This window comes from Rhynchophorus ferrugineus, unplaced genomic scaffold, assembly GCF_030347505.1.
Source record: "Rhynchophorus ferrugineus isolate W39M unplaced genomic scaffold, kcgeb_rfMv2 rfM6, whole genome shotgun sequence".
In the NCBI taxonomy this organism is placed as follows: Eukaryota; Metazoa; Arthropoda; class Insecta; order Coleoptera; family Curculionidae; genus Rhynchophorus; species Rhynchophorus ferrugineus.
Window position 1 is genome coordinate 314,500 of NW_027472585.1, and position 17,774 is coordinate 332,273.

Consider the following 17,774-nt stretch of genomic DNA (forward strand, 5'->3'; position numbering starts at 1 on the left):
TCTAGTTATACAATAAAATATTTTATAGTATAACCACATCAACCCAAAGTAAGAATGTTTCTTAAAATTTTATTTACACCCTTAACAATCCAATCAGAAATATAATGAACTAACTGTGAGTCTATAAGATTTATGTTATGTAATACGAATTAAGGGCCACATCAGTTAGCTCTAGCAATATTTTTCCATGAGTTACGTAATATCCATGAGCATCTTTGCACATAGTTTTATTTGCGGAGAGAAAATATCGCAAATTTCCGAAATTTGCCAAAACGTAAAAAATTTACCAAAAACCAAAACATGAAACGTTGAAACAAAAATCGCTGAAGAATTAGAGAATAAAATTGAAACATACAATGAACAGTATGACTTGAAAAATAATCGATTGGAATGAGAACAAACTTGAAAACTAGTGAAGATGTATTCTACAGGCTGTATCGATGTTACCTTCTTCTGTAATCAACACTATCCCAAATAAAATATCCAAGAAAAATTGCTAAGGAATAATTAGCATCTCTGCAAAAAAACAAGATTTTTTAAAAGTTTTTCCTTATTTTATATTTACTTCACATTACTGATACATCTAATAATTATTACAAAAACTTACCTATCGATGCTTTCTGTGGATTCGAAAAAAAGCCTAAAAAATATATTCAAAATACTATAAAGGACATTAATGATCGCCATCATGATCTACTGAAAACAACTTAAAAAACCAGGAAGCAAAATTAGCAGAAGTTGGGCCAAAACCTGAAACACGATCTGGAGAAGAAAACTGACGAACGATCTACAAAAATGATGCCCAACACACGTCATTTCAATGAAACCCGCAACATTACTAACGGAAACTATTATCAAGAACCAATAATTGTAGTAGGCACGACTGATCAATTGGACTGACGCCTCAAAGAAAACAAAAAATAGAATCGAAATTATGAGCCAAGTCCCAAACAATTATACCTGCATTTAATTAGTGCCGATAACATTTTACAGGTGGCATTCGAGGTCAAAAAAGAACAAAAATAAAACGAAAATCCCAGATTGAAAATCACAGATTATGTTGGAAGATATCATTAATGCCACGACGTTACAATATGCGACCTCAAATACTTTCAACGCCAAAAAACCATTGATTGAAATTAGATTTACAGCTTTACACTCAATAGGTCTCGTTTTTATGAGGTCGTTTAGACATAAATGTTAAATATGCGCCCGAGCTTCAAATAAAATTCGAGATCGTTAAACCTGATTATTTATGAAGCCAACTGTTCTCAGTTTATTGCAAAAAATATATCATTCTTTTAAATTAACACAAAGAAAAAAACAAAGCAATATATGATAACTGTTACAATAAATTATAACATTATTATTACTTTTGGGATGTGTTTTTAAAGTATTTTATGAGTTATTTTACTGTTTAAGTGAACAAATAATTATTTTTTCTCAGCATTAAGATGTTAAAGTGAGAGCCAACAAATTGTCAGCTATAGGGACTCTAACCTGTTCTATTTAGTTCAAAAAAATTAATTTGTACCATAAATTATATCACGAAAGAAGTGTTAAAATTTAAAAAGGTAGCAAAAAAGAAGAAAGTGACAGCTACCGCTGAAGTACTAGGAATAGACTGAATTGACCAAGTTTTTAAAGCAAAACATCTGAAACTTGAGATCTTTCAGCCAAGGATTTTCAAGTTTTTTTTCAGCTTGCTTAAGGCAACTCCTTCATGTTTTTCTCAGAAATGGTATCAGAAATGAAGTCATTCATTTAAGATGAGACAATCTGAGCAGAGATGTAAAACAATTTTAGAGACGCACACTGCAACGGTTTGGACATATCTATCGTATAAAGGATGAACGAATTTCCCACAAACTTCTGTGGTGAAATCAACCTTTTGACTGGAGGACGCAGCTAATAGCTCCAAGAAAACACAGCAGGATTTAGTTAAGAATGTTCGAAGTTCTGCGACATATACTCTAGCTAGTCGAAGAGTTGAAATCAATCATAACACAAAATTAAACATAACTTAATTTACTGAAAATAGTAATGATCTACTGTCTCCATAGAATTTAAAAATAAAGAAGTCTCATCTGATTTACTGAAACTGACTTCATTAATTTAGTTCTGTTGGATTAGTTTTTTTCCAAAAAGTCTATGAAGATATGTTTACCTTTCCAGGTATCGAATTTATAAATGCTTATAATTAATTTATTTCAAGATTAATTATCATATCGTCTATGTCACATAAATTGCTATATTATTTTCTATTTATATCCGAAATTCTAAACTAGTCTCCATTAGAATTATTATCCACACGAATAAATAAAACAAAACAATCAAAAGCTAATTTGCCTAATGAAGTTGGCAGAGGTTAACAATCAGAGGCTTAATTTACCTTTACGAAGAATCAAAAAATAAATGACAGGACTAAGGGGGTCAGGCCAAATACTAGGCGGTTCTTATATAAAAGGCAACAGCTGTATTTTCAACGGATTTTTCTAGGTGATACTCATTAAAAATATACAAATATAACCCGGAAGTTGTCGGAGTTTACAACCACTGGGTTGCATCTATATCGTTTCTATTTTTACGTCCAGATGCATTGACTATTTTAAAAATAAGATATTTCACACTCTTAGCTGTTATAATATATGTTCAAATTTAATAATGCGGCTTTACTACCTTTTTTCAGTTACAATCAACATGATGGCAAATATTATTATATGCATAATATTAATAATAATTGCGGCATTACTATGTTGCGAACAGCAATGAAGATATACGAGTAAATTATACGAAATCATCTAAAATCAATAGAAGAATCAATAGAATCTCTCTCGGAAGTCGATTACATAGTCGCAAAGCAGATTCTGGAAGGTAGAAGTGTACAAGGTGATATATTTAGTATAAAACGAATGAAAAAAGTTTAGTAGCAAAAAGGAGCCTTTATTGATTTCGAAAAGGCATTTAACAGAGTAAGAAGAGAAACACTATATGTTATGTTAGAATAAAGAAGTGTAAGTAATAATATTGTTAGAGTAATTCGATAAATCTATAGCATAAATACCAATGGCGTTATTGCAGATAACATGAAATCAAAAATCTCCAAATCCCAAGCAGAATCCAATAATAAAAGATCGAATAATAAATAAATGTCAAATAGACAAAGCTGGACTACATATAAGGTTTAAAAATATGGAAAAGTAGAATGGGTTATTGCAAATGAAATAATAATAATATATAGGTTGGAATACCTGTAAATAATCCTAAGCAGATGGAATATGATGCTATGAGAATATGGAAAGATAATAAACAAAAGCAAGACGAAAGTCATGGTGATAGGTGAGCCAGAAGTAATGAATATTTAAATTAAATACAGAAATCTAAAGTAATAGAAGTCAGAAGATGGAAGTGAATGCCATAATTGGAAAAAACATGAAGCAAGAGTATATAGAAATTTCATTAAGAGTACATGTAGGACACAAGACAGGTAAAGAGGATATGGGAACCAAAGACGGACGGAAAAAGAATGAGCGGGTGCCCCAAGTCAAACTAGGATGAATGTATCAGCGAAATATTTCAAGAAAAAAAAAATAGAATCATCAGAAAAAAAAAATGGAATGGAATAAACTACAATACTAAGTTATACAAAATGTGTTTTTTGACCACATACATTATACGCATTTTAACTAAACTTAGAAATATCACACTACAGCAACTGAAAAGCCTCCATTTTAGAGAGAACAATAATTTCATAGAAGTGACGAAAATGACTGTAATGAAGAATAGTTTTGTTTCAGATGACAATATTGCATATTAGTTCACACATTGAATAAATATATATAACAGGTAATTTTAAACATTCATATATGCAATGCTAAAAGTAGAAACAAATGAACATTTGACAAAAATAAAGTGATATAAAAACTAAAATCAAAATATATTCACGCTCGTCCTACCCTACATTTATTTTTAATTAATCGAAATTTAAATCAAGTACATATGAATTAATGAGCTTGGAATATTTCCACAGTAAAAACCGAAAGTTTGATAATATTAAAACAGCGCGATCTGTGTCTAAAGCATCTGAATAAAATATCATCGCTTGAAATATCTGTGCACGTATAGATGCCAGATATTCTCGAATACCCATGTGAATTAGAACGATTTTAATCATGATCATTAAAATTTCCTGGGACTTTAACAGTTTACTAACTCCAGGAGACTCGCAATGTTTCAAAATTTAATTCAATTTTAACATTTATTAGGAATATGACTTTGTAATTCAGTGCAAAAAGCAAATGACTCGATTATCACTTGCTCTGAACTTACAAAAACTGAAGCTGTTAGTCATAAAAAATCACAGAAAACAATGGATAATCAACGATTAATTTCCATTGATTTATATGAAATCAATTTATTGAAAAACTTATACAAGTTAGCATTTTAATATAACGTATTAACCTTAGTAAGTAATTCCAATTTCAATTTTAATAAATGAAGACATTGATCCAGGGTATCTTGTTTGCAATAATACCGCCTCTTTTTTTCAATCTTGGTTATTTTTATAACTTCTGGTCATTATCCGATAGAGAAAATAAACATATTATATCTAAAGATAAATGTTTCATATACTCCCAAATCTCCGGTTAATTTTTTGGCTACGAAACTTGTTCTAAAATAGACGGGACTAAGTTTGCTTCAAAAATTCTATTGTTATATACCTACATTGTCCCATTAATTATTTGTGTAGAAGCGCTAAAAGAAACGAAAAAAATCACGTTGCCAAGGCTGTGGTACAAATATTCACGCATTCATTAGGGGACGTTTGCAGATATTATTTTCTAGTAGAACATTCCTAGTTCCATTTATTTATAAATCTTTTCAGGTAGCAAGAAAACACATTTTAGTGGAATGTAATTTTTTTTTCACTATATAGTATTTAAACAAGGTTACCTACAATATTTTAGTTCACCCATTAATGTTTTTTCACCGCAATAACATAATTTAGTTTAAATAAGAGGGGCTAATATCACAAGAAAAACTTGATAAACTGTTATCTTGTACTCTTTGATTCTAGAGCTTTTCAGTGCGGGTTGATATTGAAGTTGGAATAGAACAAGTATAGTTCTATCGACAGCTTATTGGCAGAGAACCCCTTCACATAACCTTTGCAAAATATATCCATACCCTGGAATCCTAATGATATTGTGAGCAGTTGTCACCTACACGTGGCCTTTACAACCTATTACATTGTAGGGAAAAGTGAATTTTCAGCATAAATATGGAGTACTAACAAAAAAATGGAAACTCATAATTTAAATAGCAAACATATTGGATCAATAGAATAAGAAAGAACAGGATAACTAATTATTAACAATAGAAGAATGAATACGTGAATCTCGCTGACTGTAATGAATCAGTCAGCTTAATTATTAATAAAAAATAATTATTACTTGATAAACATAGGAAATAAATTATCAGTAGTAAATAATCAGTAACAATGACAATGTAAGAGTGTTATTAATTATAGAAAATGCCGTCGATTCATTTGTTTTCAAGCCGGTTCAAAGTTAAAAATAAATTTCTTCTAAGAATCCGCAAAATATTTCCAGGATTGCATATTAACATGTTTCCACGATATATTTTGTAGTTCGGCGCCTGTCTTGCGAAACGGTTTTCGGTAAGAAATACAACAGTTCCATTTATTTACACTTACTTGTCATTAATTTGCTGCTGCCATAACAAAAAATATTCTAGGCGATATACTTGGAATACAGGATTTCAATATACACGTTAAAGGATTTAATGCATTGGTGTCATTGATCATGTGATTAAAAAATCATTGGCTAAAGTATCTTTAAAGTTTTAATGACTAATGGTCTTTCAATAAAATCTAAAAATAATATTACGATTAACAAACACGTTTGATAAAACCCAGCGAATAGCTGTGTGGGTAACAATTTAGCTTGTCAGTGTGTGCTAGAATCAAATCTCCCTAAGGGTAATTGCGCTAAAGAAGTAAAGAAAATAAAAAAGAGTTTTGTTTGTTATAAAAATAACTGGATGTTTCAAGTCGATAAAATAATACAGCTGTGTCAGGGATTATATATAAATTTTAAAGAATATTTAATTAAATTAGCAAGGAAATATATTTACCTTGAATTAAGTGAGTGATTCACCTGAAAATGTGTAATAACATTAGTACGCTGTTATAAATTTAGAGTGTGGCTTGTTGAACATGCTTATTGAAATGTTGTTTGTAATTTAATGTATTTATTCTTAATGTATTCTATAGAAAAATATAAGATATAGTATATTAGACATGTCCATATGACACATGACTGAAGATCGTAGACACTTAACTAATAAGTGATGAATAATTGACGCATACCTGTCTTATTGCCAAGTCTGTCAGAAATACATTTCAAATCTTGGAAATCAATGTAGTAATCAATGTGTTCGCTATTGCTAAGAAGAAAATCAAAAAAATCTGTTGAGATACCAGAAAATTAATTATTTTTTTTCCCAAGTAGGTGTTTTTATTTTGTGTCTAACTTGTTTTTTTTTCACAAACTATATTGGAGGTACGTTTTGTTGTTTATTAATGTTTAAAAACTTTAATTAACAATTTATTAACATTAACAATTTCAAAATTATCTCAAACCCTGGCATTTACGTAGGCCATCATGTTTTACTAAAGCCTGAAATTTTCTGATTTAATTAATAATTAATTTTATAATTCGAAGTCAAGAAGAAGTCAATCTGCTGCTATTAATTAATTAATTCCTTTTGATAAAATATGGCTTCAACTATAGAAAATCACATACTATGTGCAAAAGGTCTTAGAAAAATATTATAAGTTATTGCTATTAATAATATAATGAATTAAAGAAATAAAATAATATGAAGAAATAAATTACTAATAAAATTAAGTTAAAAAATATAAAATAAATAAACTTTAAGACTAAATATATCAAAAGAGGAAGAACGACAGCCATAAATATTTAAATAAAACTGGCCAAACATATAATAATAAGTCATAAAGATAAAAATTAATGAAAATAAGCACAATTAAAAAAGTTTTGAGTGTATTTTTTAAAACAATTAATGATAATTTGATAAAAAGTTCCAACAATGATAAAACTCAAGATCGCTAACTTACCGGATTCTAGTTTTGCAAACACACCACTAACAGCTTTTGGAGAGTGCGTTTTAAACAAGGTTGACTTAAAGAGACCGTCGTCAGATGACTAATCTGGCAACCGCCGCGAGATGGACCGGGATATTCGGGAAAGCTGGTGAACGCGCACCGTTACCTCAGCTTGGACCGACGTGACGTCACGCGCTCTCTATTTTTGCTAAAATTTCGGATTTCGTGCCGCAGCTCAGGCGCTGCCCCGGCTTATTCCCATCCTCATTTTCGCATTCGACGATAGTTGATTGGGACAGAGATACGACGAGATCCAGTATAATATAATCGTTGCCCTTTATCCAGAAATGTTTTCATTTACAGTTCCATTGAAATCATGGTCATTTTATAAGTAAGTTAACGTTTGATATGGGAAAATGAGTACTTGGGATATAAAAACCCTTTACTGAATGGTATAAATAGGTGACGAAAAATGATTACTGGTTCTAGGAAAAATGATACACATATCACCTACTAGAATTGTACGAGCAAGTTCTACATGGCAATAATCATTGCTGGTTTATTAGATACTAGCGACCCGCCCCGGCTTCGCACGGGTGCAATGCTGATACTAAATTAAATACACTACAGAAAAAATATGAACGTTGTATATAAAAACATAGCGGCCCGCTCCGACTTTGCACGGGCATAAAATATATATGCCTATGTCACTCAATGAAAACATGATTAAAATCGATCCAGTATTTTTGGTTCATTCATTACTGCCCTTGGCCTGCACGCATTAAATTTGGAGTAAAACAATTCCTCTTCCCCTATACTTACTATGAAGATTTCCTGCTATCTTTGGAATATCTAAATTCATACAATTTTTATTACATTACACATTTTTAAACGCAAATTTTAAATTTGTAATATCTCCGAAAATATTTGTTTAATTTACATGCTGTAAGGAACCATATTGATCTATATTAATTGCACACTGTATTTAAGGTACTTAATTCGATAAGGATTAATGCCGTATTGCTTAAAATAGCTTCGTAAATAAGCCATTTTCTCACGTAAAAAGTAAACAATAAAAATGGTTAATGTGGGTTATCCCTAAAAGATAAACATATACCATCGCGGACTTTTTTGTAGACCTTTTTATGGTGTACAATACTGTAGTACATTAATTTGATCTAACTTGTAGGGTCAGGCAGCGTTTTTGCTAATTGCTAAATAAGCCTAAAAAAATAGGTTAATTTACGACATCACGTTAGAAACCTCGAAAATTAGCAATGTTGCCTTAGTATATTATGCATGTATTATACATATAAACCTTCCTCTTGAATCACTCTATATATTGAAAAAAACCGCATCAAAATCCGTTGCGTAGTTTTAAAGATTTAAGCGCACATAGGGATATAGGGACAGAAAAGGCGACTTTGTTTTATACTATGTAGTGATTTACAACAGGCAAATGACAATATAAAAATAAACGAATGAAAATCAGTTCACCTACAATCAGACCGTACAAGCACCAATAACATTAAATAATACTATCGTTCCATACAGCAGCAACGCAAAATATCTCGGAATGAGTCTTGACGCAAAACTTCGCTGGAAGGAACATATAAAGAAGAAAAGAAAAGAACTGGAATTGAAATATAGGAAAACGTATTGGCTCATTGGAAGAAAATCACAATTATTAGTACATATTAAATTGCTATTATATAAGCAAACACTGAAACCTATATGGACAGACGGAGTTCTGTCCTGTGTGTTCTGAGAAATTTTTCAGAACAAAGTCCTGAGAAGTATTGTGGGCGCACCCAAATACTACAGGACGGACTACCTACATCGAGACCTTCAGATACCACAGTCGGTCAAGAAATCAAGAGAATCGCAAGGGGGCATGAGGAAATACTCCATTCTCATGAGAATATTGAAGTATTGCAACTTTTGGATACCACCAGAGCAGGACAATAAAATAGATGAATGTTTAACAATTTGTTTATATAGAAAAATAAATAATTAAGAGACATAATCAAAATAACCTCATCCAAAACTTCCCCCATCCAAAATTATTTTTCTTCCCCTTTTATATTATCATTATTTAAGGTTACAAATAACTTAATCCTTGGAAACAAATAAAGCGAGCGTTAAACTATCATCAGGATGCGATACAAATAGAACATTTCACTTAATAAAACCGAACTGAAGTTCGCTGATATATTTATCGTATGGAAAATAATGTATCCAGAACTTTTTTCTATTTTTGTTGGCAAGCGATTAATTATAATCAGAAAAATACATAGTGGCTGAAAAATTGTCCGAGTTTTTTTGCTGAATCAGCCAGTGATAGCCGCCGATTTGAATCATGCACAACGAATAATCATGACAGTATTTTTAGATTTGGTAAAAGCATAACAATGCTCGTATCCCTGCCAGAAATCCTACTTAAATTATATTTTAACAATAATATTATTGCTCCACGAAAAGACAACAATTCCATTGTGTATTCTACATTATAAATCGTTCGGGCTTTTTTATGTCCCTCGTTAGAGAATCGATGTTTTGGCAGTGAATCAATAGTTACATTGCATTTATCAAAACAATGTTTTATAGCAAGTCAAATCATGTAATAGCATCATTACTCAATATGCATTTTTCTTTGCAGTTAGGTTTGAAGTAACATCGCATTGATGAACATCAACTAGAACCTCAAATAGATCCAACATATCTTTTCATATATGTATATAATGGCCTAATTCATCATAGAATTATTGAAAGAGTTCATGACGCTTATTGAGAGGTATTTGGCTTGCAAAATATCCAAATTTATGTATTTCTTCTGGCGCTCTTGACTAAAAGATTGTTTCTTGGAAAATTATTTTCATTATACGAAAATAAGTTTTTCACATACTCCAAGATTCCGTAAATTTCACACTTACAAAGACTTATATACAACTATAGGTAAGAAGAATTGTTTATTATGGAAAAAAACAGACGCAGTGGTTCGTTAAGGTCAATAATAGTAGAATTGTAAAAAAATGCATCATCCTATAACTAATAATAATTTTTAAGATACCCAATTTTTAGATACTTGTATAGTAACAAATCTTCGCTAAATATCTTTACTATTAACCCTATTAAGGATAGTTGAAAATAAACAATAGGCTCAAGAGAAAAGATAAAACAAATTTAAATACTTACAGTTTATCATTTTAGCATTTGGATAGCCAATAACTTTTCTATGAAGCTCAGAATGACTTTGACTAGATTTTCTAAGAGCTTCTCTAGGTTCTTCAGTGTGACTTTGATAATATTTTTAATTAGTTTATTATAATTGTTATTCTTAACTGCACTTGTAAATTTCTCCCTTCTTATTTTTACTATTGACTGAATGTATTAATTTAGTTGCACATGCTGATTACCATTTTGATTTAAAACAATTAAAAAAACAGGTCAATCTGTCAATGTTTTGTCACCTGTCTTCTGTGTCACTCTCTTGATATTATAAAATTTAAATGTCAAAACCTTTTTTCATTTTTCAAGACATCAAAAAAATAATTATCCAATTTGCAGTTATAGTGAAGATATGCGAGTACATACATTTCCTCGATTCATTTTTATTTATACAAATAAAATTGTGAGTAACATCAAAAACAAGTTCTAATTCCGCATAAACAGATGGCCTCATTTATGACAAAGTGTGTACATTTCAAACTTATTTCCAACGCTAGTACTTTTTGGGTTATTGATCTATAATTTAACTTGTTCAAATTTAACACGTCCCAGTATTTTTAAACCAAGACAAATAACTTTGGCATCGCAATACCATTTTTTTTCACCAAACAAATATATGTCGGGAAATTTCCCGAATAAAATTTCATTACTTTATTTTTCTTTATTCGCGTACGTCCTTGGACATCGTCCGTTAAATGTTCCAGACGAATTCGGATTTGAATTATGGCATCATCCACTTTAAAAACATTGATCGTGAGTATATATAATTTGTTTATTAACGCTATTTAATTAATTAAAATGTGTGCTCTTGTAAATTATAAAATTAACGAGCAGGGAGATTGGTTAGCTAATAGGTTATTGCTTAAATATAATGAATTAATATTGCGAATATGGTTTTATGTATCGATGACGAATCCACCAACTTTAATTTAGCGTTATTTAAAAAATAGAGTATTTGTAGTTAGTGCTATATGCGTCATCTCCCGACCAGTTACTGAAATGAAGCCACAACAAATTACAGAACACTGTAAGCGTATTCTATAATTGTTCACAGATGGCACACCACTTATTATTATGATTTAAATAGACACATAATAAGTAAGTTACTAAAGTTTTATTGTCTAAAATATGCTTAATATCTACACTTATTAGCGTAAAGCTCCCACTAACGACATTTCAAAGTTCCAAAAATAAACAATCATTTAAATAATGACGCATGAAAAATACAATATTTTCCAATATTTACATAAGGTACGTCCCACTTTTGGAACTATGTAAGAAAATATGCGATAACAATTAACACTACCTTGACAGTGCTACTGAATTTGTTAATGTTTGAAATAGTTATAAAGTAGCTATTTACACTGTGAATACTTTATATAAATTAAAATTATTATTATAAATTAAAAATTAAAATAAAATAGTAATAATTAAATAAATTTAAACAGTAATTGAAAAAATTTCGATAGGAAAATTCATAATACGAGATAATCATACAGGGAACATATATGTTTAATACTTTCACATATATTATTAAAACAGTAGATGTTTCCACGTGATGTTAGATACATATACACCGCTAAATATATCGAAGAATATTTGGGTGTAGTATATCAAAAGAGTGTTCTAAGCACTTTTATTGGCTGTTATTACTGCAAATCTAATTCGTAAGCTAAACATTTGTGTGAATTTTATCTCTCCAATACTGAATAATAAATTTAATATATCCTTTCATTGACGTAGCAGGTTCAACAGCATTCATTAAAAACTGATTAAATTATATTATAACTATTTCCTATATGCCCTGTATACAGTTTGGATTATTCTTATTATATAATTTTGAGGATTACATATAAAAAAATCGCCAAGCAATTTATCGTTATCAAATTTTATAAATAGAAACATAAATAAATTACTATTTTACTGGTAATCCATTATTTAATAATTATTTTTAACGATGCCGTCTACTAAAATAGAATTTTAGCGGACTTATCGGTACTTATCAATAGGTGTAACCAGTTATTAGCACACTTTTTTAATATTACTTTATATGTAAAATGTTATTAGCGCGTTAGTGCTAGTCTATATTTAAACCGAACTTAACTAAAATCGCAAGTATCGTCCTTTGTAAAACCACGATTAATATTCTTCATGTGGTACCACTCAACTCATGAAGCATAGCTGGATATGGTTGTAAAAGGCATCCAGTCTTGAAGGCGTGACAAGATGATTAATCAACTGCTGGGTGTATGTCAGTGTTTGACTATATTTTTTTATAGACATAGTTAAGATTATCCTTCAAGCTTCAATCTTATAAATTATTATGCGCTTGTTTAACAAACAGGTACTGCTGTTTCTAAAGCAGAACTGGGGTATAAGATAATGGAAAAGGGGTAGGGTAGTAAATGTTGTATGATTTTTTTTCAGTATTATTGTCTTCAATTTCTTTTATATATTTTTTAAAGCCTCTTTTTTACCAATGAGGGTTTATATCTAAATTGGACCTAGAGTTTAACGTGGGCTCCGAACCACGGTCCTCGGTATTAATCCTATCGACTGGCGAGTGACCAGCTTAGAAAATCATCCCAGAAGACCGCCGGTATTACCCAGTCTGGTTACTGGCGCGACTGGGATCATTTTCCTTGTCGGATTATGCACTCTTACCTAGAAAAATCACAAATATTAAACAATCACAAACATAAAGTTACGACCATGCTACAGGATTCGAACCCGGTACTATTGCAACAGTAGGTGGACCGTCCTGTCGCCTTTACCACTGCACCAACCAAACCTCATTGGTCTGTCTTCAATTTTAATACACCAATAATAATTTATGAATTCTTATAAAACCACTGCAGTCATTTTTTTCGTGGAGAAAATACTTGTTTTCATTAATGCCATGAGGGTAAACCTAAATCTTAAATTGTTAGCAAAACATGATAACAGTAATAATGTATTTCTTTTTTTGTGTTACGTTCTTGAAAAACTTGAACTTAACATTTAAATTTATTGCAAACTTTTACTGGCAAGGTTCATTCGATGTCAACGCATACGTACTGATTTATAAATTGTCCGAACGACTTAAAATCAATTGTAAATGAATGACTAACGAATACGGAGGTCAGTTTAAAGGCGGAATCTTCAATGAAAATATACACGTGAGTTCATTGAAATTCAACTGAAGTTGTCGACAACACTCATTGTAATTATAGTGAAAATCAGTTATAGGAAATCGTCAATGCCAAGTTTGTTTGTTATATGTACTTACTTCTTATATTACCTTTGATAATATGTTAATTATATGTAAAGGGAATTAACATTTTAAAAAAATACACCAAAACACTCTTCTATGAGACAATTCTTTAGATAAGCCCATATCTAACAGGTATATTGGAGTTTTAGGGAATCTTAATAATAATTTTTCAAAATAGGGTATCTAAAAGTTATGTACTGGTCAATTAAAAGTGAAGGAAACTATATTTGAACATTCAAGGTTCATTAAAACATAGTTTGTGAGAAACTGAACACGATCAGATCAAGAACTATGTCTTATAAGTTTTTATTAATATTAATTATTGTGATATATTGTTGCTAGTTTGACCTGCAAATTGGTTAACCCTTAAAACTAGGTACTATCCAGGAGGACTCATTTTTCGTTGTTTCTGCAGTATCTACAGATAGAACAAAATGGGCTTTCTCTACTTATTTAAAACTTAATCTGAGTCTGCGTCGTGGTGTTATCCAAGATTTGCAAAAATGTAAAGCTAACGTCATAGCAGGATCTCTCGTTATTTCTTGTTGGGGATGTCTTCATTTCCTACTCCATTATCTGAAATTATCAAAAAAACCAGATCAAAAGGACCTTTGGTACACACTTGCCTGAACATTTTAAGGGTGTAATATCATATCAAGCAATGGCCATTCTGTAAAATTATCAATGATGAAACATTAATTTCATAAAATAACCTATTTTTTACACGCAGGACAGTAACACGGTATTGTCTGATTTAACTATGAAAGAATTGATCTTCAGACATTTGTTATTGTAATCGACTAAATATTCATTGGGGTCAAGATACTTATTTGAATATCTAAGAAGCTTTGTACTGTATTTGTTAACAAAGAGATATTAAAGCAGATGAAACGTATTTTTAATAAGTCGTTTACATTTGTCAGTCGCTGCAGGAAAACATGTTGAAATAGGAATGATTACGATAACTAAAGTTTTGTTGTAGATTGTTCGGTATTACATGATATTTCATGAATTTGTAGTAATTAGCATTCGCAGAAATACCATTGTATATAACAGAACACATGAACCAAATAAAAATGGGACTTACCATGTGTAATTGAATACCGCATAATATTATTGCAACATCACAGTGAATTTTCTATTTATATATTAATTTACTTAATCATATATACATAAATTAAAGTTAGAAGAATTGATAAATACATCAAATTAGTCATAGTGTTATTATTACATGTGGGACAATATTAATGTTGTCGATACAAAGAGCAAAAAACATATAGTATATAATATATATAGTATATAATCTTAATGAAACAGAAACATAGTTTCTGTTTCATTAAGATTGTTTCACAATTTCTTGTAAATTTCTTGAAATTTATTTCTTGTAAAGCGACAGAGTTGGACGAACTTTATCTGGAAAATATTGGATATTATTTTTTCTAAAATAGAAGCAGTTTAGCTTTACAGCAAAAAAAAGACAGCCAATTTTTAGAATGAAGGTTTCACAGAACAGAACATTTTGAGCTTAAAATATTAAGTATAATTTATTAACGTAAAAAATTATAAAAATCAACTAAACTTTGTAACGTATATTTGATCTAAAATAGCAGTGAATTCACATCATTACGACGTCGTATTTATTTTGTTATTTTTGTATATTTTTCTTCTCGTTTTATTCTAGGTAAGAAGAGACAGAATAATAATGATACCAGTCATACTTATTATCAAATGTCTTTAAGATATTAGTGATAATAATAGAGGTTATATACCGGTACAAGCTATAAACCGAAAGGAAAATTTGTGACGACATAAATATAAATGACGTGAGTTTACTGTTATTTTGGATGGATTATATGTACTTTGATAAACCTTTGCAGTATCTTGCATTAAAAAAAACATATGAAAGCTATTTAGGTTATATTAACTAATTCTATACGAAATTCTTAAAGTACGAGCAAATAAATACATTGGATTCATATCGATTCTAAGAAATATGAAAATTTGTTTAAATTTGTTAATGTGACCAGAATTGAAAAGTACATTAAAAAAATTGTGGACGGGGAATTCAAATGTTTCCAGAAGAAAGGAAAGGAAAAGAAGTAAATATAGAAAAGATGAAACATAATCGAATGTTATTGATATTTTTACAAATTGTTACAAATAAATCATTTACGTGCAATCATAACTATACAATATATAATGTAAAAATAACTTAATAGTCCTGTAATCTGATTTAAAAAAAGGCAGAGAAATTAAGAAATCCAAAAAGGTTAATATACTTGAAAAATTATTATTTCCATACTATAAATAATATTCGCAGCGTTAAAAATATGCATATTAAAAAAAAAGAAAGAAAAAGAAGTGAATAAACAAAAATCATAGAAAATACAAAACATTAGTTTGTCGAAGCACTATTATACCACGCCACTGCTTGCCGATGAACTATGCCATATTTCTGCTAAAGTAAACATAGAGAAAACACTGTAATTAAACACAGGAAGACAATAAAAGTGCATATACACAGAGAGGAAGAGAGAACGAAAGCGAGAGCAAGGGAGAGATCGTCGAGGTATTTTTAAACGGCGATAAGATTAGGGCCGTTGATAATGGACTGAGTGTAGCGATGAAAAAAAGTTCGTGCAAGGTCGGCGGGATATCGTGAATTAGATGGAATTAAATCAAGTCACCGTCGTAATACGTTGACGCCTTCCTACAGAGCGACATGCTGTTGTTTTGATTTCTCGCTTCTCTTTACGCTGTCCGTTGATCGCTGTTCCGTCCGTTCGTGAGATTTCTGTTTGGTGAAACGCGCGTCAGTAGCTTTAAGCTTCAAGTGCTCGACGTGCGAATAGTGATTTTACGCCCGGTCCCAAGTTTCAAATTATGAGAGCGCCGATCTTAATCGGTAAGTTTGAAAAAGTGCAATTGTCTCGCCGTTACCCCTCGCAGAGTTCAAAGAGGTTAACTTTATTTGAATTTGTAAAGATCCACCGACGTGTTTTGTTATATTTATATGTATATTTATATGTATTAATAACCCGGTATATTTTAAAATGTTTACATATTTACATACTCCATTATAATATTAACTGTCTACTTATTCGTCCGTTATTAAGCGAATAAAAATAATAATGAATAATAACCAAATGGTATCAGTAACTGTTATCTAGATCAGGCTTAAAAGGGCCACATTAATAACGTAATAATAACGTAATACCAAAGAGTGGTGTTTATATTAATCAATGCTTTAATTCAGTACAATATTCGTTAATGATTAAGAACTATAACGGATAAAAAATAACATAATACTGTATATAACTTTATACTCAACAAAATTGTTAAATCATTGGAATTGAAATTAATGTCCTATAAATTTAGTTTGTTGCTAGTTTAAAGATAATATTATGACATTTACGTTTTAAAAATAACCTCCCACATCATAACTAAATAAAGCTATTTGATAACTAATAACATAAAAAATAACATGTAGGTTACATCATACTTTTTGACGATCTATGGTGTCTGGTGGATGGACCCTCGTGCTTTCTTAAAGATTTTTCTCACTCTAAATCAGGCAATTCTGCCGCTTGACCTCAGCGGTAGACCGAAATTTTCATAAAATCATAAAATTCACTTAATATTCTATAAATTTAGAATAGTAAATAAATTTCAAAGTTAAGTATTTCAGTATTTAAACTTTTTTTATAGTTTACTATGCCAAACTGTTAAGAGAAAATTATTTCCACTTTCTGTCGAATAACAGCCCCCCTTATTAAAAATTCTATATTAATAATATTAATTTTTCTGACTTTTATTAAGTTATTTGTTGAACAGACGCTTTAACCACTATATACAGGCTTTAAAAAGTATTCTGTGTAAATTGTTTACTAACCGTATAGTTTAAAACTCGCAACATTTGATTCATGGGGTCCTCATCGTTGAGTTTCTTCATCACTAAAACAATGGTTATTCTGTTGTGGATAAACGTACCTAGAATAGCTGAGATTAACTGTTAAATTATGTTAAAGATTCTGTTACGGTGTGAAAAATTTACTCTGTGCTTTCTTCATTAGTCTTTGCACTTACCTTCACTAATCTAATCTAAAACATATCTAAGGGCGAGTCAAAGAAAGCCGTGAACAG

The 17,774-nt window shown here is 30.3% G+C and overlaps 2 protein-coding genes across 8 annotated transcripts in view; one reads left to right on the top strand and one right to left on the bottom strand.

Moving 5' to 3' along the window:
• LOC143198962 (uncharacterized) overlaps nucleotides 1-7,329 on the bottom strand; it is a 44,027-nt gene extending 36,698 nt beyond the window's left edge. For 2 of the 6 annotated variants that reach the window (XM_076408632.1, XM_076408630.1), the window contains exons 1-2: nucleotides 608-915; nucleotides 448-516 (exon numbers count right to left, since the gene is read on the bottom strand). In XM_076408632.1, the coding sequence (XP_076264747.1) occupies nucleotides 448-516; nucleotides 608-690 (152 nt within the window). In that variant the 5' untranslated portion in view covers nucleotides 691-915. Of the gene's footprint in view, nucleotides 1-447; nucleotides 517-607; nucleotides 916-6,156; nucleotides 6,180-7,162 lie in introns of those variants that run through there. The other 4 variants (XM_076408636.1, XM_076408633.1, XM_076408634.1 and 1 more) reach the window with 3 other exon arrangements.
• Nucleotides 7,330-10,987: 3,658 nt separating this feature from the next.
• The window catches only part of LOC143198969 (cGMP-dependent protein kinase, isozyme 1), a 40,215-nt gene continuing 33,428 nt past the window's right edge, over nucleotides 10,988-17,774 (top strand). The window contains exon 1 of one of the 2 annotated variants that reach the window (XM_076408653.1): nucleotides 10,988-11,131. In XM_076408653.1, coding sequence (XP_076264768.1) covers nucleotides 11,102-11,131 — 30 coding nt within the window. In that variant the 5' untranslated portion in view covers nucleotides 10,988-11,101. Of the gene's footprint in view, nucleotides 11,132-16,286; nucleotides 16,537-17,774 lie in introns of those variants that run through there. The other variant, XM_076408654.1, reaches the window with a different exon arrangement.